Consider the following 25,109-nt stretch of genomic DNA (forward strand, 5'->3'; position numbering starts at 1 on the left):
TGGGCGCGGGGCGGCCTCGTCGTCCGTCGGGCGGTCAGTCTCCTCCTGGTTCTGCTGGAGGGCGTGGGGGGGTTGGGCGTCGTCGCGCCAATCCCTCCTCGCCCAACAGCGATCAGGGGGTGCTGATCCGTCTGATTGAGGCGGCGGGAACCGTCCAGGAGTTGGAAAACGCCGCCCAAAGGGTGGCGGAGTTTTTCAGCTCTCGTGCGCAGCGAAGGGGAGGGGAACAGGGGGGGCCTGATACCCAGACGAGGGGGAGGAGACGTCCCAACCGAGTCCATCCTACACCTATCCCGCCGGAAGGGAGTCAGGAGAGAGTGCGTCGGGCGACCCGTCTCCAGCAACTCTACCGAACCAATCGGCGGCGGGCCATAAGGGAGGTGGTTTCGGGCCCGCCCACGGCATGTTCCATTGACCGTGAGCGGATCCGAGACCACTTCGTGGAGGTCCACCGAATTAGAGAAGCTGGGGGCGGCGACCCCGACGTACTCGTGCAGCAGCCCACAGATCCTAAATCTGGATGTGGCCCTGACCGCTCCCCTGGGAAGGATGGAGGTCTCTGCCAGGCTCAGGAGGATGAAGAACTCATCCCCTGGACCTGATGGGGTCCTCTACTCCGACCTAGGACGAGCGGACCCAGGATGCCACATCCTAACATCTATTTTTAACGCCTGTTTGAGGCTGGGTGCTGTCCCTGACTCCTGGAAGGCTTCCATTTCCATTCTCCTCCCCAAGAAAGATAATCTGGACTCCTTGGACAGCTGGCGCCCGATAGCGATGGGGGATACAACCCCAAAGCTATTCGCGGCGCTAGTTGCCCATCGCCTAACCGTCTGGGCTCAGGAGGGGGGAAGCTCAGTGCGTCTCAGAAGGGCTTCCTCCCCTATGAGGGTTGTGTGGAGCACAATTTTGTGCTCCAAGAAATTTTAACAGATAGTAGGAAGAAGGGGAAAGAGGTAGTGGTCGTGTGGTTGGACCTGGCCAATGCTTTTGGTTCGGTCCCCCACACGACCATCTTTGAGGCCCTCCGGCAACATCATCTGCCTCCTCTTTTCCTAAACATAATAAAATCCTACTATGAGGGGGTCACCACTAGGTTCAGGACGGCGGATGGCTTAACCGATCCCATCCCTATCCGCTCAGGGGTACGTCAGGGCTGTCCCCTGAGCCCAATTGTATTTAATCTTAGCGATGGAGTTTTTGTTACGGCCACTCGCGGGCATCAACGTCGGCTACCGGATCCACGATCAAATCTTCAACAGTCTGGGGTACGCGGACGATGTTGCCCTCATAGCTAAACTCCCGGCCGGAATGAGAGACGCTTTTGGCGTCAATTGACGAATCCGCGCGTTCCAGGGGCCTCAAGTTTAACGCGAACAAGTGTGCCTCCCTCCATATTGGTGAGGGAAGGCGAAGAAATAGAGTCCAGGGCACGCGTTTTAAGATCGGCGGAGAGTTTATGAGGCCCCTGGAGGAGGGGGAGGCTTACTCCCACCTCGGCACACCGACCGGTTTCAACTGCGCACAGACGCCTGTGGAGCTTCTCTCCCAGGTCATCAGGGATATCAGAGCGGTGGATTCCAGCCTCCTTGCCCCTTGGCAGAAGCTCGACGCGGTAGCTACTTTTGTACTGCCGCGCCTCGACTTCTGTCTGGGGGGATCACACGTGGAGAAGGGTCCGCTGAAAGTCGTGGACAAGGTCATCAAGCGGATGGCAAAGGGGTGGCTACATCTCCCTCAGCGCGCGAGCGCGGAGGTAGTGTTCCTGCCCCCCAGGGAAGGTGGAGGAGGGCTCCTCCCGCTCGGGGACCTCGCCGACATCCTGACAATATGCCATTCATTTAAATTATTAACATCTAAGGATCGCGGCGTCAGGATGTTGGCGTGGGGCTCACTGAGGGAGACAGTGGCCTTCCGTTTAAAGCGCGATCCTCGCGGTGATGACCTTGCCCAATACCTGTCCGGGAGCGTCGAGGGAGACCTCTCAGGACCTTCGGCGGACACTTCCTCATTGTGGTCGAGGACTCGGAATGCCACCAGAAGAGGAGCCAATACATTTGAAATCCGGTGGGAATGGTGTGGGGAGAGCCAGGAACTCTCCCTGGTGTGTCGGGGTGGCAGGGGCCACCCAGTTAGAATCACTCCCGCGAGTAGAGAGAAGGTCGTGGGTAGGTTGAGGGCTGCAGTGATATCCTGGTACCGTGAGCGTTTGCTCGCCAAACCCGACCAGGGCAAGGTGTATGAGGTCACCTCACGGTCCAGGATAGCAAATCATTTCATGCGGAGTGGTAGAAACACCCGCTTCGCCGATTGGCGCTTCGTCCACCGAGCCCGCCTTGGTGTTCTCCCCCTTAATGGGGCGAGACGCTGGGGGGACGGTGACAAGCGTTGCCGGCTATGCGGGGATGTGGAAACCATTCCGCATGTCTTGAACCACTGTGGCCCCCACTCTGCCGCACGACAATTTAGGCACGACGCCATTGTCGAACGCCTCTTCAAGGCAAACCGCGCGCGTGGGGTCGTCCGCGTGAACCAGGCTGTTGAAGACGCGAGCCCCCCAAACAGATTATTGCGGCCCGATATTGTTATTAGAAATGAGGATGAAAAGAAAATTGTAATTATAGATGTATGTGTTCCGTTCGAGAATAGAAGGGAGGCCATGGACATAGCCCGCGAGCAAAAAATAAATAAATACACACCCCTAGCTAATGATCTCGCGTGCTCGCGGGTATGAGACAGTGGTCCTCCCCTTCGTGGTAGGAGCATTAGGCGCTTGGGACCACCGGAACAAGGAGACCATCAACCGCCTCAAAATCAGTAAATTTTATAGCGCAATGATGAGGCGGTTGATGGTCAGCGACACGATTAGGTGGTCCAGGGACATTTATGTAGAACATGTGTCCGGTAACCGACAATACTAGCGGCGTTACCTTGCCTTATATATAGACCGAGTTGCGACCAATGTTATTTATATTTATTTATTTATTTATTTATCTTTATATACTTATGTCTATTTATTTATTATTATATTTATGTCTATCTATGCTATGTATTATATTCGTATGTATATTTATATTTATATTATTATTATTTTTCATTATTTATAACTAATTTTGTATGTCAAAAGCTGATAAATATTTATTATATGTATACCACCCTTTGGGGATAATTTTGTATTTTTCACCCCTTAACCGGGGAAGTTTTTGTAAAATTTTATAAAATAAATCTGTTCTTATCAGCTTAATATCTGATACGCAATTCATAGAATTGCCAGAATATTAGCTATATTTTTGTAACTGGGCGGAATTCCGGAGCTTGCTTCGGGTCCGCCGCGGGTTGAGCCAGTATTGCAGTACCGCTGGATTCAGCCCAATAATCCTATTTAAAAAATAAAATACTTAAACAGGTCCTACACTTTGGTCTTAGTCGAAAAAGTGTCCAAGTGTCCGGAGAAAATTTCGTTATTTTAGTTTTTTCGAGTTTCGCGGCGTATAGTTAAGTTTTTCGCGTGTTATAGTGTTTTAGTTGCGTGTAAAGTTCCTTTGGATTATTTATTTTTATTTATTTTATAACGTATGTTAATTTTATTTCAACGTGTCGTGTTGTCCGTTGCCGTAATTACGGGAAATTTACCTTTGTATATATATTTATTTCTGTAAAATTCAAATTTCCGTAATTACGGCAATATCAACGTATATCAATCTAATTATTTGACGTATTGCGAGTGTTCATTTATTTATTTATTTATTTAATTGTTTAATTTATTTATTTATTAATTTATTTATTTATTCTATTTATTCATTAATTAACGTTTATTAATTTGTTAGTGTAACGTTAATTAATTAAGTGTTTTATTTCTATTTCTGTTAATTGTTCGTCTAACACTCGCAAATACGTCAAAACTCGTTTATTCTATTTATTTTATTTATTTATTTATTTATTTATTTATTTATTAGTTTCGTGTATATTTGTTTTAAACCGTTTTAATTAAATTAATTAAAATCGGTTTGAAACAAATATCCACCGGGTGATTAAAATATCTTACTCGGTAAGCTAGGGGGTTTAAATCAATTTATTTAACTTATTTATTTATTTCTTTATTCAATTCTATTATATCTTAATTATAATTTAATTTCATTTATATAATTAAATACGATCGTAAGATATTCTAAATCACCCGTTAAATTAGATTGATATACGTTCGTTACGAAGATTCGAAAATACCCTTGACCTTATTTACCCAACTTTCTCCTATCCTTTGTTTTCCTTTCAAACGTTAAATCCCCAACGTTCACAGATTTATCTGTCAACGTTGTTTCCTTCCCCTTTCCTTCCCCATCCTCTTTCGAATCTTCGTAACGTGTGAACGCGTGCGTTTTATTTATTTATTTATTTATTATTCGTTTTATTTATTTAAAATACGCTGCGTCACACGTGTCACTTGGACACGATTAAAAAAGGCAAGGAAGGCGGGCTCTGTACCGACTGGGTAATTGTTCGTCTGCCGGTGGATGCCGGTTATCCTACGCGACGCCGTGAGCGAGACTTGTTTTATCGTCGACGATAAAACATATTTTAAATTATCGACTGTGGCCACCGGTGGCCACTAATACATTTTATTAATTTATTTTATTTTATTTATTGACTTTTTTTACTTATTTATTTAATTTATTCTATTTTATTTTATTTATTGACGTTTTATTTATTTTATTTTATTTTATTTATTGACTCCTTTTTATTTATTTATTTAATTTATTTTATTTTATTTTATTTATTGACGTATTTATTTATTTTAATTTATTTTATTTATTAACTCTTTTTTTTATCTATTTTAACTTATTAACTTTATTTATTTTAATTTATTTTACCTTTTTTTTATTTTATTTAATGACTTAATTAGTTATTTTATCTATTGACTTTTTTAATTTTATTTCTTTTTATTCTATTTATTTATTTACTATATTTATTTTAATCTATTATTAACTTTATTTATTAACTCTTTACTTATTTTATTTTATTATTTATTGACTAACCTTAATTTATTTTAATCTATTAACTTATTTATTTTATTTATTATTTATTTTTATTTATTTTCTTATTTATTTTTATTTATTTTCTTATTTATTTTATTTATTATTTATTATTTATTATTATTTTATAAATATGACATCGCTCACGGCGGCCCAGGTCGGTGCGGAGGACGTTAGGGAGATAATTATATTAAACCCTACCGTCACAGAGCTTCGGTGCGAGCTCTGTCCTGCCGAAAAAATAGGCAGGATGCACCGCGATGGTCGTCGAGATGGGATCTTTGCGGGGGGGAGGAGGCACGAAGATTATATTAAACATTTAAAAAATTATCATAAAGAAATTAATTATAAAATAATACATAAATGTGCGGTGTGTGGTTACATTGGCGACGGGGTATATGCCCGTCGTCAAGTAACCATGCACCACAAAAAGATGCACATGCCTCCGCCCCCCCCTCGTAATGCGCGTGTTCCCCCCAGAACACCCTCACCACCACCGCGTATACCCTCTCCAGACTCGGACTCCGGGGATTCATTCGCCAACGTCGCGCGGAGGCGGGTGAGAAACCCCGAGCCCACGGTCCCCCCAACACCACCCAGAAGGAGGACCCCACCACCCGCAACACCCTCTCCACCAGAACCACCAGCCCCCGAACCCCTTCCAGAAGAGGAACCACGGAGGCGGGTGACAAGGTCTCAGTCAAGGGGCCCCCGCACACCATCCAGGAGGACCCCGTCACCCGCCCGTCACCCCCCAACACGACCAACCCAGTTGGAGCCCCTCCTGGAGGAGGGGGAAAGATCCGTCGGCCCGCCCCTCCCCACGCCACGGAGTCCGCCTCCCACAGCAGCAAGGAGGGTCTTCAGGGGGCTTCTCTCCCTACGTCAAACGGGAGCCCGTCGAAGGATGGTCTATTCACCACCGCAGTCGCCGGAGCAGGAGGTGGCCACGAGCTGCGCTCCGGCGACCCTCACTACAGCAACGACCACCACTACAACCTGCACGGGCTCCCTTCCATCGACCAGGGCAACGCCACCACAGGGAAGAAGTCCCCCTGTACAGCCGCCAACACCACCCGGGCGGCCACCAACACCACCCCAGCAGCTGCCAACACCACCGGAGCACCTGCCAACACCCCCCCTCGGCCGCAAACACCACCTGAGCGGCCGCAAACCCCGCCCCCGCAGACAAACCCTGAACCCAGGAGGGCGGTGGAACAAGGAAGGGGAGCAGACCCTCAGGAGCGGACTCCGCCCCCATCAAGGGAGGGGGAACAAGAAGAGGAATGGAGGCTGGTGGGGAGTGGAAGAAGAAGTGGAGGGGGAAGAAGAGGAAGAAGAAGAGGAGAGCCGACGTCCCCCGGGTCCGAGTCTAATCCCGAGAGACCCGCCGGAAACCGTCCTGACCCTGGGGGTGATTCCCCCCATAGCCCTACACATCAGCCCGTACCCCTCACACAGAATCCTTTCCTCTCCCTTCCCACAGATGATGCCGGAGGGAGTAGTTTAGATAATGGGGGGAGGGGGCCCCTCCCCTTTGTGGGCGCGGGGCGGCCTCGTCGTCCGTCGGGCGGTCAGTCTCCTCCTGGTTCTGCTGGAGGGCGTGGGGGGGTTGGGCGTCGTCGCGCCAATCCCTCCTCGCCCAACAGCGATCAGGGGGTGCTGATCCGTCTGATTGAGGCGGCGGGAACCGTCCAGGAGTTGGAAAACGCCGCCCAAAGGGTGGCGGAGTTTTTCAGCTCTCGTGCGCAGCGAAGGGGAGGGGAACAGGGGGGGCCTGATACCCAGACGAGGGGGAGGAGACGTCCCAACCGAGTCCATCCTACACCTATCCCGCCGGAAGGGAGTCAGGAGAGAGTGCGTCGGGCGACCCGTCTCCAGCAACTCTACCGAACCAATCGGCGGCGGGCCATAAGGGAGGTGGTTTCGGGCCCGCCCACGGCATGTTCCATTGACCGTGAGCGGATCCGAGACCACTTCGTGGAGGTCCACCGAATTAGAGAAGCTGGGGGCGGCGACCCCGACGTACTCGTGCAGCAGCCCACAAATTCTAAATCTGGATGTGGCCCTGACCGCTCCCCTGGGAAGGATGGAGGTCTCTGCCAGGCTCAGGAGGATGAAGAACTCATCCCCTGGACCTGATGGGGTCCTCTACTCCGACCTAGGACGAGCGGACCCAGGATGCCACATCCTAACATCAATTTTCAACGCCTGTTTGAGGCTGGGTGCTGTCCCTGACTCCTGGAAGGCTTCTATTTCCATTCTCCTCCCCAAGAAAGATAATCTGGACTCCTTGGACAGCTGGCGCCCGATAGCGATGGGGGATACAACCCCAAAGCTATTCGCGGCGCTAGTTGCCCATCGCCTAACCGTCTGGGCTCAGGAGGGGGGAAGCTCAGTGCGTCTCAGAAGGGCTTCCTCCCCTACGAGGGTTGTGTGGAGCACAACTTTGTGCTCCAAGAAATTTTAACAGATAGTAGGAAGAAGGGGAAAGAGGTAGTGGTCGTGTGGTTGGACCTGGCCAATGCTTTTGGTTCGGTCCCCCACACGACCATCTTTGAGGCCCTCCGGCAACATCATCTGCCTCCTCTTTTCCTAAACATAATAAAATCCTACTATGAGGGGGTCACCACTAGGTTCAGGACGGCGGATGGCTTAACCGATCCCATCCCTATCTGCTCAGGGGTACGTCAGGGCTGTCCCCTGAGCCCAATTGTATTTAATCTTTGCTATGGAGTTTTTGTTGCGACCACTCGCGGGCATCAACGTCGGGTACCGGATCCATGATCAACTCTTCAACAGCCTGGGGTACGCGGACGACGTCGCCCTCATAGCTAAACTCCCGGGTCGGCATGGGGACGCTGTTAGCGTCAATTGAAAACTCTGCGCGCTCCAGGGGCTTCAATTTTAACGCGAAAAAGTGTGCCTCCCTCCATATTGGTGAGGGAAGGCGAAGAAATAGAGTTCAGGGCACGCGTTTTAAGATCTGCGGAGATTGGATGAGGCCCCTGGAGGAGGGGGAGGCTTACTCCCACCTCGGCACACCGACCGGATTCAACTGCGCACAGACGCCTGTGGAGCTTCTCTCCCAGGTCATCAGGGACATCAGAGCGGTGGATTCCAGCCTCCTTGCCCCTTGGCAGAAGCTCGACGCGGTAGCTACTTTTGTACTGCCGCGCCTCGACTTCTGTCTGGGGGGATCACACGTGGAGAAGGGTCCGCTGAAAGTCGTGGACAAGGTCATCAAGCGGATGGCAAAGGGGTGGCTACATCTCCCTCAGCGTGCGAGCGCGGAGGTAGTGTTCCTGCCCCCCAGGGAAGGTGGAGGAGGGCTCCTCCCGCTCGGGGACCTCGCCGACATCCTGACAATATGCCATTCATTTAAATTATTAACATCTAAGGATCGCGGCGTCAGGATGTTGGCGTGGGGCTCACTGAGGGAGACAGTGGCCTTCCGTTTAAAGCGCGATCCTCGCGGTGATGACCTTGCCCAATACCTGTCCGGGAGCGTCGAGGGAGACCTCTCAGGACCTTCGGCGGACACTTCCTCATTGTGGTCGAGGACTCGGAATGCCACCAGAAGAGGAGCCAATACATTTGAAATCCGGTGGGAATGGTGTGGGGAGAGCCAGGAACTCTCCCTGGTGTGTCGGGGTGGCAGGGGCCACCCAGTTAGAATCACTCCCGCGAGTAGAGAGAAGGTCGTGGGTAGGTTGAGGGCTGCAGTGATATCCTGGTACCGTGAGCGTTTGCTCGCCAAACCCGACCAGGGCAAGGTGTATGAGGTCACCTCACGGTCCAGGATAGCAAATCATTTCATGCGGAGTGGTAGAAACACCCGCTTCGCCGATTGGCGCTTCGTCCACCGAGCCCGCCTTGGTGTTCTCCCCCTTAACGGGGCGAGACGCTGGGGGGACGGTGACAAGCGTTGCCGGCTATGCGGGGATGTGGAAACCATTCCGCATGTCTTGAACCACTGTGGCCCCCACTCTGCCGCACGACAATTTAGACACGACGCCATTGTCGAACGCCTCTTCAAGGCAAACCGCGCGCGTGGGGTCGTCCGCGTGAATCAGGCTGTTGAAGACGCGAGCCCCCCTAATAGGTTATTGCGGCCCGATATTGTTATAAGAAATGAAGACGAAAAGAAAATTGTAATTATTGACGTCTGTGTGCCGTTCGAGAATAGAAGGGAGGCCATGGACATAGCCCGCGAGCAAAAAATTAATAAATACACCCCCCTAGCTAATGACCTGCGTGCTCGCGGGTATGAAACAGTGGTCCTCCCCTTCGTAGTGGGGGCATTAGGCGCCTGGGACCACAGGAATAAGGAGACCATCGACCGCCTCAAAATAAGTAAATTTTATAGCGCAATGATGAGGCGGTTGATGGTCAGCGATACGATTAGGTGGTCCCGGGACATTTATGTAGAACATGTGTCCGGTAACCGACAATACTAGCGGCGGTACCTTGCCTTATATATAGACCGAGTTGCGACCAATGTTATTTGTATTTATTTATTTATTTATTTTCTTTATATACTATGTCTTATTTATTTATTATTATATTTATGTTTCTCTGTATGTATTATATTTATATGTATATTTATATTTATATCATTTTTTTCATTTTTATACTTAATTTTGTGCATAAAAGCTGATAAATATTGTACTTATATGTACCACCCTTTGGGGATAATTTTGTATTTTTCACCCCTTAACCGGGGAAGTTTTTGTAAAATTTTATAAATAAATCTGTTCTTATCAGCTTAATATCTGATACGCAATTCATAGAATTGCCAGAATATTAGCTATATTTTTGTAACTGGGCGGAATTCCGGAGCTTGCTTCGGGTCCGCCGCGGGTTGAGCCAGTATTGCAGTACCGCTGGATTCAGCCCAATAATCTTATTTAAAAAATAAAATACTTAAACAGGTCCTACACTTTGGTCTTAGTCGAAAAAGTGTCCAAGTGTCCGGAAAAAATTTCGTTAATTTAGTTTTTTCGGGTTTCGCGGCGTATAGTTAAGTTTTTCGCGTGTTATAGTGTTTTAGTTGCGTGTAAAGTTCTTTTGGATTATTTATTTTTATTTATTTTATAACGTATGTTAAATTTTATTTCAACGTGTCGTGTTGTCCGTTGCCGTAATTACGGGAAATTTATCTTTGTATATATATTTATTTCTGTAAAATTCAAATTTCCGTAATTACGGCAATACCAACGTATATCAATCTAATTATTTGACGTATTGCGAGTGTTCATATATTTATTTATTTATTTAATTGTTTAATTTATTTATTTATTAATTTATTTATTTATTCTATTTATTTATTAATTAACGTTTATTAATTTGTTAGTGTAACGTTAATTAATTAAGTGTTTTATTTCTTTTAATTGTTCGTCTAACACTCGCAAATACGTCAAAACTCGTTTATTCTATTTATTTTATTCTATTTATTTATTTATTTATTTATTAGTTATCGTGTATATTTGTTTTAAACCATTTTAATTAAATTAATTAAAATCGGTTTAAAACAAATATCCACCGGGTGATTAAAATATCTTACTCGGCAAGCTAGGGGGTTTAAATCAATTTATTTAACTTATTTATTTATTTCTTTATTTAATTCTATTATATCTTAATTAAATTTAATTTAATTTATATAATTAATACGATCGTAAGATATTCTAAATCACCCGTTAAATTAGATTGATATACGTTCGTTACGAAGATTCGAAAATACCCTTGACCTTATTTACCCAACTTTCTCCTATCCTTTGTTTTCCTTTCAAACGTTAAATCCCCAACGTTCACAGATTTATCTGTCAACGTTGTTTCCTTCCCCTTTCCTTCCCCATCCTCTTTCGAATCTTCGTAACGTGTGAACGCGTGCGTTTTATTTATTTATTTATTTATTATTCGTTTTAATTTATTTAAAATACGCTGCGCCACACGTGTCACTTGGACACGATTAAAAAAAAGGCAAGGAAGGCGGGCTCTGTACCGACTGGGTAATTGTTCGTCTGCCGGTGGATGCCGGTTATCCTACGCGACGCCGTGAGCAAGACTTGTTTTATCGTCGACGATAAAACATATTTTAAATTATCGACTGTGGCCACCGGTGGCCACTAATACATTTTATTAATTTATTTTATTTTATTTATTGACTTTTTTTACTTATTTATTTAATTTATTCTATTTTATTTTATTTATTGACGTTTTATTTATTTTATTTTATTTTATTTATTGACTTTTTTATTTATTTATTTAATTTATTTTATTTTATTTTATTTATTGACGTTTTATCTATTTTAATTTATTTTATTTATTAACCTTTTTTTTATCTATTTTAACTCATTAACTTTATTTATTTTAATTTATTTTACCTTTTTTTTATTTTATTTAACGACTTAATTAGTTATTTTATTTATTGACTTTTTAATTTTATTTCTTTTTATTCTATTTATTTATTGACAATTTATTTATTTATTTTAACTTATTTATTAACCCTTTTATTTTTTTATTTTATACTTATTGACTAACTTAATTTATTTTAATCTATTAACTTATTTATTTATTTATTTATTTATTTTTATTTATTTTCTTATTTATTTTTTTTTTTATTTATTTTCTTATTTATTTTATTTATTATTTATTATTTATTATATTTTAAAATATGACATCGCTCACGGCGGCCCAGGTCGGTGCGGAGGACGTTAGGGAGATAGTCATATTAAACCCTACCGTCACAGAGCTTCGGTGCGAGCTCTGTCCTGCCGAAAAAATAGGCAGGATGCACCGCGATGGTCGTCGAGATGGGATCTTTGCGGGGGGAGGAGGCACGAAGATTATATTAAACATTTAAAAAATTATCATAAAGAAATCAATTATAAAATAATACATAAATGTGCGGTGTGTGGTTACATTGGCGACGGGGTATATGCCCGTCGTCAGGTAACCATGCACCACAAAAAGATGCACATGCCTCCGCCCCCCCCCTCGAAACGCGCGTGTTCCCCCCAGAACACCCTCACCACCACCGCGTATACCCTCTCCAGACTCGGACTCTGGGGATTCATTCGCCAACGTCGCGCGGAGGCGGGTGAGAAACCCCGAGCCCACGGTCCCCCCAACACCACCCAGAAGGAGGACCCCACCACCCGCAACACCCTCTCCACCAGAACCACCAGCCCCCGAACCCCTTCCAGAAGAGGAACCACGGAGGCGGGTGACAAGGTCTCAGTCAAGGGGCCCCCGCACACCATCCAGGAGGACCCCGTCACCCGCCCGTCACCCCCCAACACGACCAACCCAGTTGGAGCCCCTCCTGGAGGAGGGGGAAAGATCCGTCGGCCCGCCCCTCCCCACGCCACGGAGTCCGCCTCCCACAGCAGCAAGGAGGGTCTTCAGGGGGCTTCTCTCCCTACGTCAAACGGGAGCCCGTCGAAGGATGGTCTACTCACCACCGCAGTCGCCGGAGCAGGAGGTGGCCACGAGCTGCGCTCCGGCGACCCTCACTACGGCAACGACCACCACCACAACCTGCACGGGCTCCCTTCCATCGACCAGGGCAACGCCACCACAGGGAAGAAGTCCCCCTGTACAGCCGCCAACACCACCCGGGCGGCCACCAACACCACCCCAGCAGCTGCCAACACCACCGGAGCACCTGCCAACACCCCCCTCGGCCGCAAACACCACCTGAGCGGCCGCAAACCCCGCCCCCGCAGACAAACCCTGAACCCAGGAGGGCGGTGGTACAAGGAAGGGGAGCAGACCCTCAGGAGCGGACTCCGCCCCCATCAAGGGAGGGGGAACAAGAAGAGGAATGGAGGCTGGTGGGGAGTGGAAGAAGAAGTGGAGGGGGAAGAAGAGGAAGAAGAAGAGGAGAGCCGACGTCCCCCGGGTCCGAGTCTAATCCCGAGAGACCCGCCGGAAACCGTCCTGACCCTGGGGGTGATTCCCCCCATAGCCCTACACATCAGCCCGTACCCCTCACACAGAATCCTTTCCTCTCCCTTCCCACAGATGATGCCGGAGGGAGTAGTTTAGATAATGGGGGGAGGGGGCCCTCCCCTTTGTGGGCGCGGGGCGGCCTCGTCGTCCGTCGGGCGGTCAGTCTCCTCCTGGTTCTGCTGGAGGGCGTGGGGGGGTTGGGCGTCGTCGCGCCAATCCCTCCTCGCCCAACAGCGATCAGGGGGTGCTGATCCGTCTGATTGAGGCGGCGGGAACCGTCCAGGAGTTGGAAAACGCCGCCCAAAGGGTGGCGGAGTTTTTCAGCTCTCGTGCGCAGCGAAGGGGAGGGGAACAGGGGGGGCCTGATACCCAGACGAGGGGGAGGAGACGTCCCAACCGAGTCCATCCTACACCTATCCCGCCGGAAGGGAGTCAGGAGAGAGTGCGTCGGGCGACCCGTCTCCAGCAACTCTACCGAACCAATCGGCGGCGGGCCATAAGGGAGGTGGTTTCGGGCCCGCCCACGGCATGTTCCATTGACCGTGAGCGGATCCGAGACCACTTCGTGGAGGTCCACCGAATTAGAGAAGCTGGGGGCGGCGACCCCGACGTACTCGTGCAGCAGCCCACAGATCCTAAATCTCGATGTGGCCCTGACCGCTCCCCTGGGAAGGATGGAGGTCTCTGCCAGGCTCAGGAGGATGAAGAACTCATCCCCTGGACCTGATGGGGTCCTCTACTCCGACCTAGGACGAGCGGACCCAGGATGCCACATCCTAACATCAATTTTTAACGCCTGTTTGAGGCTGGGTGCTGTCCCTGACTCCTGGAAGGCTTCCATTTCCATTCTCCTCCCCAAGAAAGATAATCTGGACTCCTTGGACAGCTGGCGCCCGATAGCGATGGGGGATACAACCCCAAAGCTATTCGCGGCGCTAGTTGCCCATCGCCTAACCGTCTGGGCTCAGGAGGGGGGAAGCTCAGTGCGTCTCAGAAGGGCTTCCTCCCCTATGAGGGTTGTGTGGAGCACAATTTTGTGCTCCAAGAAATTTTAACAGATAGTAGGAAGAAAGGGAAAGAGGTAGTGGTCGTGTGGTTGGACCTGGCCAATGCTTTTGGTTCGGTCCCCCACACGACCATCTTTGAGGCCCTCCGGCAACATCATCTGCCTCCTCTTTTCCTAAACATAATAAAATCCTACTATGAGGGGGTCACCACTAGGTTCAGGACGGCGGATGGCTTAACCGATCCCATCCCTATCCGCTCAGGGGTACGTCAGGGCTGTCCCCTGAGCCCAATTGTATTTAATCTATGCTATGGAGTTTTTGTTACGACCACTCGCGGGCATCAACGTCGGGTACCGGATCCATGATCAACTCTTCAACAGTCTGGGGTACGCGGACGACGTTGCCCTCATAGCTAACTACCCGGTCGGCATGGAGGACGCTTTTGGCGTCCATTGACGAACTCTGCGCGCTCCAGGGGCCTCAATTTTAACGCGAACAAGTGTGCCTCCCTCCATATTGGTGAGGGAAGGCGAAGAAATAGAGTCCAGGGCACGCGTTTTAAGATCGGCGGAGATTGGATGAGGCCCCTGGAGGAGGGGGAGGCTTACTCCCACCTCGGCACACCGACCGGATTCAACTGCGCACAGACGCCTGTGGAGCTTCTCTCCCAGGTCATCAGGGACATCAGAGCGGTGGATTCCAGCCTCCTTGCCCCTTGGCAGAAGCTCGACGCGGTAGCTACTTTTGTACTGCCGCGCCTCGACTTCTGTCTGGGGGGATCACACGTGGAGAAGGGTCCGCTGAAAGTCGTGGACAAGGTCATCAAGCGGATGGCAAAGGGGTGGCTACATCTCCCTCAGCGTGCGAGCGCGGAGGTAGTGTTCCTGCCCCCCAGGGAAGGTGGAGGAGGGCTCCTCCCGCTCGGGGACCTCGCCGACATCCTGACAATATGCCATTCATTTAAATTATTAACATCTAAGGATCGCGGCGTCAGGATGTTGGCGTGGGGCTCACTGAGGGAGACAGTGGCCTTCCGTTTAAAGCGCGATCCTCGCGGTGATGACCTTGCCCAATACCTGTCCGGGAGCGTCGAGGGAGACCTCTCAGGACCTTCGGCGGACACTTCCTCATTGTGGTCGAGGACTCGGAATGCCACCAGAAGAGGAGCCAATACATTTGAAATCCGGTGGGAATGGTGTGGGGAGAGCCAGGAACTCTCCCTGGTGTGTCGGGGTGGCAGGGGCCACCCAGTTAGAATCACTCCCGCGAGTAGAGAGAAGGTCGTGGGTAGGTTGAGGGCTGCAGTGATATCCTGGTACCGTGAGCGTTTGCTCGCCAAACCCGACCAGGGCAAGGTGTATGAGGTCACCTCACGGTCCAGGATAGCAAATCATTTCATGCGGAGTGGTAGAAACACCCGCTTCGCCGATTGGCGCTTCGTCCACCGAGCCCGCCTTGGTGTTCTCCCCCTTAATGGGGCGAGACGCTGGGGGGACGGTGACAAGCGTTGCCGGCTATGCGGGGATGTGGAAACCATTCCGCATGTCTTGAACCACTGTGGCCCCCACTCTGCCGCACGACAATTTAGGCACGACGCCATTGTCGAACGCCTCTTCAAGGCAAACCGCGCGCGTGGGGTCGTCCGCGTGAACCAGGCTGTTGAAGACGCGAGCCCCCCAAATAGATTATTACGGCCCGATATTGTTATTAGAAACGAAGAAGAAAAGAAAATTGTAATTATCGACGTATGCGTTCCGTTCGAGAATAGAAGGGAGGCCATGGACATAGCCCGCGAGCAAAAAATTAATAAATACACCCCCCTAGCTAATGACCTGCGTGCTCGCGGGTATGAAACAGTGGTCCTCCCCTTCGTAGTAGGAGCATTAGGCGCTTGGGACCACCGGAACAAGGAGACCATCAACCGCCTCAAAATCAGTAAATTTTATAGCGCAATGATGAGGCGGTTGATGGTCAGCGACACGATTAGGTGGTCCAGGGACATTTATGTAGAACATGTGTCCGGTAACCGACAATACTAGCGGCGATACCTTGCCTTATATATAGACCGAGTTGCGACCAATGTTATTTGTATTTATTTATTTATTTATTTATTCTTTCTATACTATGTCTATTTATTTATTATTATATTTTACCGCAATGCATGTATTATAGCGATATGTATATTTATATTTTTATATTTATTTTTCTTTTATATATTTAATTTTGTATGTCAAAAGCTGATAAATATTTATTATATGTACCACCCTTCGGGGATAATTTTGTATTTTTCACCCCTTAACCGGGGAAGTTTTTGTAAAATTTTTAAAATAAATCTGTTCTTATCAGCTTAATATCTGATACGCAATTCATAGAATTGCCAGAATATTAGCTATATTTTTGTAACTGGGCGGAATTCCGGAGCTTGCTTCGGGTCCGCCGCGGGTTGAGCCAGTATTGCAGTACCGCTGGATTCAGCCCAATAATCCTATTTAAAAAATAAAATACTTAAACAGGTCCTACACTTTGGTCTTAGTCGAAAAAGTGTCCAAGTGTCCGGAGAAAATTTCGTTAATTTAGTTTTTTCGAGTTTCGCGGCGTATAGTTAAGTTTTTCGCGTGTTATAGTGTTCTGTGTAAAAGTTCTTTTGGATTATTTATTTTTATTTATTTTATAACGTATGTTATAATTTATTTTTCTACGTGTCGTGTTGTCCGTTGCCGTAATTACGGGAAATTTATCTTTGTATATATATTTATTTCTGTAAAATTCAAATTTCCGTAATTACGGCAATACCAACGTATATCAATCTAATTATTTGACGTATTGCGAGTGTTCATCTATTTATTTATTTATTTAATTGTTTAATTTATTTATTTATTAATTTATTTATTTATTCTATTTATTAATTAATTAACGTTTATTAATTTGTTAGTGTAACGTTAATTAATTAAGTGTTTTATTTCTATTTCTGTTAATTGTTCGTCTAACACTCGCAAATACGTCAAAACTCGTTTATTCTATTTATTTTATTCTATTTATTTATTTATTTATTTATTAGTTATTATATATATTTGTTTTAAACCATTTTAATTAAATTAATTAAAATCGGTTTGAAACAAATATCCACCGGGTGATTAAAATATCTTACTCGGCAAGCTAGGGGGTTTAAATCAATTTATTTAACTTATTTATTTATTTCTTTTATTTAATTCTATTATATCTTAATTAAATTAAATTTAATTTATATAATTAATACGATCGTAAGATATTTTAAATCACCCGTTAAATTAGATTGATATACGTTCGTTACGAAGATTCGAAAATACCCTTGACCTTATTTACCCAACTTTCTCCTATCCTTTGTTTTCCTTTCAAACGTTAAATCCCCAACGTTCACAGATTTATCTGTCAACGTTGTTTCCTTCCCCTTTCCTTCCCCATCCTCTTTCGAATCTTCGTAACGTGTGAACGCGTGCGTTTTATTTATTTATTTATTTATTATTCGTTTTTATTTATTTAAAATACGCTGCGTCACACGTGTCACTTGGACACGATTAAAAAAGGCAAGGAAGGCGGGCTCTGTACCGACTGGGTAATTGTTCGTCTGCCGGTGGATGCCGGCTATCCTACGCGACGCCGTGAGCGAGACTTGTTTTATCGTCGACCGATAAAACATATTTTAAATTATCGACTGTGGCCACCGGTGGCCACTAATACATTTCATTAATTTATTTTATTTTATTTATTGACTTTTTTTACTTATTTATTTAATTTATTCTATTTTATTTTATTTATTGACGTTTTATTTATTTTATTTTATTTTATTTATTGACTTCTTTTTTATTTATTTATTTTTAATTTATTTTTATTTTATTTTACTTTATTGACGTATTTATCTATTTTAATTCTATTTTATTTATTGACTTCTATTTATTTTTATCTATTTTAATTTATTAACTTTTTTATTTATTTTAATTTATTTTACCTTTTTTTTTATTTTATTTAATCGACTTAATTAGTTATTTTATTTATTGACTTTTTAATTTTATTTTTTTTTATTCTATTTATTTATTGACATTTTATTTATTTATTTTAACTTATTTATTAACCTTTTATTCTTTTATTTATTGACTAACTTAACTTATTTTAATTTATTAACTTATTTATTTTATTTATTTTAATTTATTTATCTTATTTATTTTATTCTATTATTTATTTTTATTTATTTTCTTATTTATTTTATTTATTATTTATTATTTATTATTTTATAATATGACATCGCTCACGGCGGCCCAGGTCGGTGCGGAGGACGTTAGGGAGATAATTATATTAAACCCTACCGTCACAGAGCTTCGGTGCGAGCTCTGTCCTGCCGAAAAAATAGGCAGGATGCACCGCGATGGTCGTCGAGATGGGATCTTTGCGGGGGGGAGGAGGCACGAAGATTATATTAAACATTTAAAAAATTATCATAAAGAAATTAATTATAAAATAATACATAAATGTGCGGTGTGTGGTTACATTGGCGACGGGGTATATGCCCGTCGTCAGGTAACCATGCACCACAAAAAGATGCACATGCCTCCGCCCCCCCCTCGAAATGCGCGTGTTCCCCCCAGAACACCCTCACCACCACCGCGTATACCCTCTCCAGACTCGGACTCCGGGGATTCATTCGCCAACGTCGCGCGGAGGCGGGTGAGAAACCCCGAGCCCACGGTCCCCCCAACACCACCCAGAAGGAGGACCCCACCACCCGCAACACCCTCTCCACCAGAACCACCAGCCCCCGAACCCCTTCCAGAAGAGGAACCACGGAGGCGGGTGACAAGGTCTCAGTCAAGGGGCCCCCGCACACCATCCAGGAGGACCCCGTCACCCGCCCGTCACCCCCCAACACGACCAACCCAGTTGGAGCCCCTCCTAGAGGAGGGGGAAAGATCCGTCGGCCCGCCCCTCCCCACGCCACGGAGTCCGCCTCCCACAGCAGCAAGGAGGGTCTTCAGGGGGCTTCTCTCCCTACGTCAAACGGGAGCCCGTCGAAGGATGGTCTATTCACCACCGCAGTCGCCGGAGCAGGAGGTGGCCACGAGCTGCGCTCCGGCGACCCTCACTACAGCAACCACCACCACTACAACCTGCACGGGCTCCCTTCCATCGACCAGGGCAACTCCACCACAGGGAAGAAGTCCCCCTGTACAGCCGCCAACACCACCCGGGCGGCCACCAACACCACCCCAGCAGCTGCCAACACCACCGGAGCACCTGCCAACACCACCCCTGCGGCCGCAAACACCACCTGAGCGGCCGCAAACCCCGCCGGAACAGCCGCATACGTCACCTTAGCGGCCGCAGACAAACTTCGAGCAAAGAAGGGCTACCAAAACACAAAGGCTACTGACTAGGCTCTCTATAAAAGGGGCCTCGAAGGCAGGCTTGCAGTTGGAATAGTCACATCAGTAACAAGGCCAGGAATTCTGTTAATACCTTCTGGGCCTGCAAAAAGATGTTTTGACAGATGTGGGAATTAAAACCACGGATGATTAGGTAGATGTACACTGCTATACTGGTCCTCCCCCCTTAACTGACGTACGCCTCCCTTGTTTAGTGGTCCAGCATAAAGCAGGCTCAAAACTGGAAGGTTTTAGACAAGATCTACAAGCTAACAGGGCTGGAAATTACGGGCGCGATTCGCACTACTCCGACTCTGTCACACCCACAACTACAGTCTGCACGGGCTCCATACAAACTATAGAAAACCCTCAATGAAGCAAAATCATTCCTCGCTAAGGTCACTTGTGCGATCGCGACAATCACCTGTGTGGGAAATAGCAAAATCACAACTAGAGGCAGATTCTCCGAGGCGGACTCAACCACCTTCAGGGATGGGGGAGCAGGAGAAAGAATGAAGGCTGGGGGCAGTGAAAGAGGGAGAAGAGAGGGAAGAAAAGAAACAGCAACACCCTCTAGTTCCGAGTAACTTCTAGGGAGATCCCCTTGGAAACCGTCCTGACCTTAAATATGGTACGAATAATTCACATAAATTTATGTAAAGCACTTGAAATATTACAACAAAGATGTAAATTTTAGTATAAAGCATAAATGCGCGTCGTGTGGTTTCACTGGCAAAGGCGCGTACGCCCGTCGCCAAGTAACTATGCCCCATAAAAAGATGCACATGAGTCAGTCCAACCGACAAAATGCGCAGCCTCATCTCCTTAGAACTCCACCACACGACAGTTATTTGGATTCTGGGGAGTCTAGCAAGCGTTGCGCAAGTACGGGTCACCCGATCACGATTACGGATTTCCTTCACACCATCGAGAAGAAGGATTCCCTCAACACCTGTTCACCCCTCTTTGCAACAACCATCACTGCCACTAGCCGTGGAACCAACCCCTGAAAGATCATAACATCGAACACCGTCGATGGACTAATACGACCATTGGTAGTATTGACACCACTAGACTCTCAAGTTTATTAAAAAAAGTTTCTTTCTCTTATTTCGGTTTGTTTTCTTCTGGCGCCTAGCATGCCAGTCGCGCTTAATTCACTGGACAATTATCCTTTTGGAATTGACGAACTATCCAGTCACTATCAATTATTTCCTACTATCTCAGAGGATGACGTGGTATACAAGAACATGCAGGAATTTTTAAAATCTGCTACTCTACTAGACAGTGAGTATGTACTGTTGCCCATGAGAGTCTGGTGTCGAAGCAAGTCTCAGCCCTCTGCTTTGGGGCGGGGACCAACTTCGTAGAAAGTGACTGTTACTTAATGACTATTCACCGGGAGAGAACAGTGAGCAGCAAGAGCACCTCCGGACTTATCATAGGGGTGGGAGGTCTAGGATTTTGTGGGAGAGTCATAGAAGGGGTAAAACAGCTGAATCTAAATATCACAATAAAAGGTACCACAGCACTAAAAAGTTACGAGTTAGCTGTGCTTAACACCTCTTTTTTGAGACATGTAGATGCTCCAAAAATTGTGGCATTCAGATGTGATGAGCAGGTTCTTTACTCATTTCTTTTAGAACGGGGTAATACCATCACCAGCTAAATTCTAACTGCAATAGCTACTCTCTATCCCTATACTTATGATAGCCTGAAACAGAAATGTCCAGTTCTCTGTTATGCAGGGGTGAAACCTGCAGATAATACAGTAACAATGACAGGGGCCTCTGCCCTCCCGAAGGGGATGGCCTTCTCTCTCCTCGCTCTCTTCATTCTGAGACCAGGATATACTAGTTTTAATAGACTGGTAGATCAGATATTACGAAGGACAAAAGAAGGAGGTTCAAAGAACGGGTATGAAGTATTGGAGAGATAAAGGATGAAAGACCTGACTGTGAAGGTGGGCTGGAACTTCGAAACAATTTACCCTATAGTAGACGACGCTCTGTGGATGATGGTGTGCCCAACAGAGGATGGTAAGTACAATGTGGAAGCAAAACATGATGCTCTCATGTCAATTGAAAAGATTCGCATGATGTGGAGCATCTCTGAACCTGCAGCTGCATTGCTAGAGCAGGCTCGAGTGGTATATACCAAGAGACATTGTACTACAAAAAGTTTTTTTTGTGTACGTAAATTTAAGTATATTCTTTGAAAATATAAAGCCAATCCGATAAATATTTTCGGAGAGATACCTGAATTTGTAAGGCCACGTCAGAGTTTAAAGTCGTGCGTTCAGTACCAAATCTTTCGTCGTACCAAATTTCCAGTACCAAATCTTTTGTAGACGATAAACTTTATATTTGTTAATTTTTATAACATTCAATTTCTGTCAAACAGATCCTGCGATAAGCCTATGAAATAAAATATCATGAAATACGATAGGCAGCAGAGATAAGATATTTTTTACCTAAATATTAAGTATTTGCTGCGATAAGTGATAAGGTGAAATGTAACTCTTGTGACAGAAAAATAAAATTTTAAAATGCTTCCCCCCGTGGACTTGGTTTTAAAATCGTTGTAGTGTGTGATAAGTGTGAAAATCGTGTTAATGGTGTAGTTGCCAGCAAGCGCTAACAACAGACAGATTATCTTTTTACACCCATGATTATCCAACATTACCAGCTGATGTTGCTGAAGGTGCATATCCAATTTATAAAGACCTTAGAAATGTAAAATTATTAAAAAGGTGTGTTGGTGGATTTACACAAAACAATAATGAGAGTTATAATCAGTTATATGGAAAATAACTCCAAAAATTGTTCCATGTAGCTCTAAAGTTGTTGAAATAGCGGCTTACATTGCAGCTAGAATGTTTAATAAAGGTACAAAATCATTACTGTACTTTATGAGTGCATTAGGACTTTCATTAGTCACTGCAGCTAATGCTTATGTCGAAATAGAGGACGCAGAGCGTGTGATAAGATCCGACGCGAGAGCGCATAGGAGCACGCGAGAAGGAAGAATGGCTCGACGACAACACCAGCTTGACTTAGTAGAAGCTACCGATACGACAAAAGGTCCCTCTTATGGCCCTGGAATAGATGATACCGTGAAAGCTGAAGAAAAAAAATTTTAACTATGTGTAAACTACTTCTGAAACTTGAAACGCGTTTTTCTTAAAACAGTGTTTTCAAAGTCGGTGATTTTGATTTCTCAGAAATGGCTTAATTAATCGGGCTTAAATTTTTACCCAATCTTCTTAGATATGTTCCTCAGGTATTGGACAAGGGACAAAAATTTTAAAATATTATTACTATTTTTTTTATCAATTTGGAGCGAAAATTTCAGTCAAAAACAAAACATTTTTTTTCAAACAGACGATATTTTGTCAAAAATCAAATTTTTATTACTTCTTCATCCAATGCTTGCATCAATCTTTCCTTCAATAGAATCCCCCATATTTTTTTATTTCCGATAATCAAAACCGCCGAAATGGAGATCACCGCCAAGCGCCTTTTTTTGGAGGTCGTTCGGAAGATCATCTATAGGAGCGGTGTACATCAATATTTTTACACGATCGACGCGCTATTGAATTTTTAAAAGTAGGATCTATTTAAATTACCATCACTTGTAATTAATAAATAAAAACTGTCTCTGTAAAAAACTCATAAAAAGATGCCTTTTTTGAGACTCGCAACTGCGTATAACCTCTTGAGGGCGTTTTTCCTTTAGAGCTCAGCTCAATCTCATCAATTGTTTTCGGTAAAGAGTTCCAGAGATTTTTTCGCTTGGATTAGGCAACTCGTAATACATTACACCCAGCTGATCCTACTAATTACACAGCATGAGTTTTTTTCCATGAATATTTGGTTTTTCTGTGGATGTTGACGCGTGGCCAGGTAGTCCCCATGATTTTCTTCTTTTTGGATTATCATAATGTATCCACTTTTAATCACCAGTGATGGTTCGATGTAAAAAACCTTTTTTTTGTGCCTAGCTAGCAGCATTTCACTCATGCATAATCAGCGTTCAACATCTCTCGGCTTTAATTCGTATGGAACGCAATTACCTTATTTATGAATGTTGAGTGCCTTCTAAAGTAAGTGCAAATAAATTTTGTGTTTGAGACGAATCTTCCTTCAATAATTCCTCCAATTCTGCATCCTTGTAAATTTTTGGCCTTCCACTGCGATCTTCGTTTTTTATGTCAAAATCACCGTTTTTATACTTTTGAAACCACTCACGACATGTTCTCTTACTCAAGGCAGCCTCATTATATGCTTCTATCTTCATTATATGCTGCAATCGATGCGCTTCAGCTGCAGATTTTTTTAAATTAAAGAAGTAACCTAAAAGTTCCCGCAAATGACGCTTATTTGACTCAAATTTAAAAATTTTTGGATAAAAAAAAATATATGATTCTAATACAAAGTTAATAATATGATAGGGTTATGTTGCTTTTGAATAAGTAACATAATTTTAAAGCCGGTTACCATCTGCGAATTTTAACGTAAGCCTTGTGCAATGCCATCTCTCTCAGAACAGCGGAAACTTATTTGTACTAATAATATATTGGCATTTTTCCCCTTGGTGGGTGTATTTCTTATGTAAAGCGATAGCTACACCTTTCTTAACTCTTTCATTCTTGTCAACACAACTATATATTACAAAGTATTTCCCGTTCGATTTTTGACCTTTGCCCTTTTTCTTTGTTTCCTGTAATGCAGCAACGTCTATTTTCAGATTTTTCACTTCATTTGTTATTTCTTGCTCTTTATTGTTAAATGTTTTGACATTTCAGGAAGCTGTTCTCGGGATAATTTTACGTTTTCAACTCGCTGTCCTTTTCCGTGTCTAGGTCGTTTTCCGTGCAGCAGTGATAATCCGAGGCGATTCTGCGGGTCTGTGAGCATGTTATATATTTTACGTCAGGCAGGGATCTAACCTAACCTTACAACCGTCATCCTTTCTCCGGGCTTGGGACCGACAACATAACTACTAAGCTACTCAATCTACTCAGTGATCATTCAGGCCGACTTTTACATAATTATAAATAATCATAATAATTACATCTAGGCATGGTAGTGCTCTGTGGGCATGGTAATATTCTGTTTTACCCGAGAGGTAATATAGGACCTATATGGTAATCTGACTTTATCTGGAAGGTAAAGTAGAGATTAAAATTACTCGAATTTACCCAGGAAGTTAATTCAGAATAAACAATAGACTATCAAATTTTGTACAATTGTTAAATAAACAGATTTGTGGAAATTTATAATAAAATGAATTAAATACACAGAGACTACGTCAACTAGGGATCAAGCCCCGAGTGAGCAGCAAGTGGCAGAAGAAAAGAGTTCTTAGCCTGAAACGACTAGCAGAGTAGTCCCACAGAGATCACAGCCAGTTGGAAGCGCACAAAAAAATCCCATTAGAGCTGGATGCAGATGCTCTCCGTATCTTTGGAGAAGACCCGGTGCAGGAAGAACCTAGATTACTCCTGCACTCCAAAGTCGCTAATCTCTAGAAACACTATCTAGCTGAAGGTCTAAAGAAAGAGGTTAGAGAGTCACTCCTAGGAGAATATCCCAGGAAGGTTACGCTTTCGTTCGAGCTGCCGATTTTGAATAAAGAGGTTGCAGCTAACCTAAAAGAATCGGCTCTTAAGAAGGACAAGCTCTTTTGTGGTACGCAGAAGCTAGCAGGGTCTGCTTTTG

General features: G+C 45.1%; 1 protein-coding gene, 1 non-coding gene and 2 pseudogenes across 2 annotated transcripts; all 4 read left to right on the top strand.

The window, feature by feature from the left end:
• The first annotated feature begins 3,195 nt into the window (after positions 1 to 3,195).
• On the top strand, positions 3,196 to 3,378 carry LOC149032316 (U2 spliceosomal RNA). Its single transcript, XR_016176847.1, has one exon. It is a non-coding gene; the product is annotated as a U2 spliceosomal RNA (small nuclear RNA).
• A 6,377-nt stretch (positions 3,379 to 9,755) lies between these two features.
• Positions 9,756 to 9,936, top strand: LOC149032317 (U2 spliceosomal RNA; annotated as a pseudogene).
• Positions 9,937 to 16,297: 6,361 nt separating this feature from the next.
• LOC149032318 (U2 spliceosomal RNA) lies at positions 16,298 to 16,478 on the top strand (annotated as a pseudogene).
• A 4,925-nt stretch (positions 16,479 to 21,403) lies between these two features.
• LOC149032319 (uncharacterized) lies at positions 21,404 to 22,528 on the top strand. The gene is given in 4 exon segments (XM_089173363.1): positions 21,404 to 21,554; positions 21,615 to 21,732; positions 22,010 to 22,182; positions 22,185 to 22,528. Coding segments are annotated over 4 exon segments (786 nt in total).
• Positions 22,529 to 25,109: the final 2,581 nt, after the last annotated feature.

The sequence above is a fragment of the Polistes dominula genome, unplaced genomic scaffold (assembly GCF_049000335.1).
Source record: "Polistes dominula isolate Pdom_NZ unplaced genomic scaffold, Pdom_raw_medaka contig_514, whole genome shotgun sequence".
Lineage (NCBI taxonomy): Eukaryota > Metazoa > Arthropoda > Insecta > Hymenoptera > Vespidae > Polistes > Polistes dominula.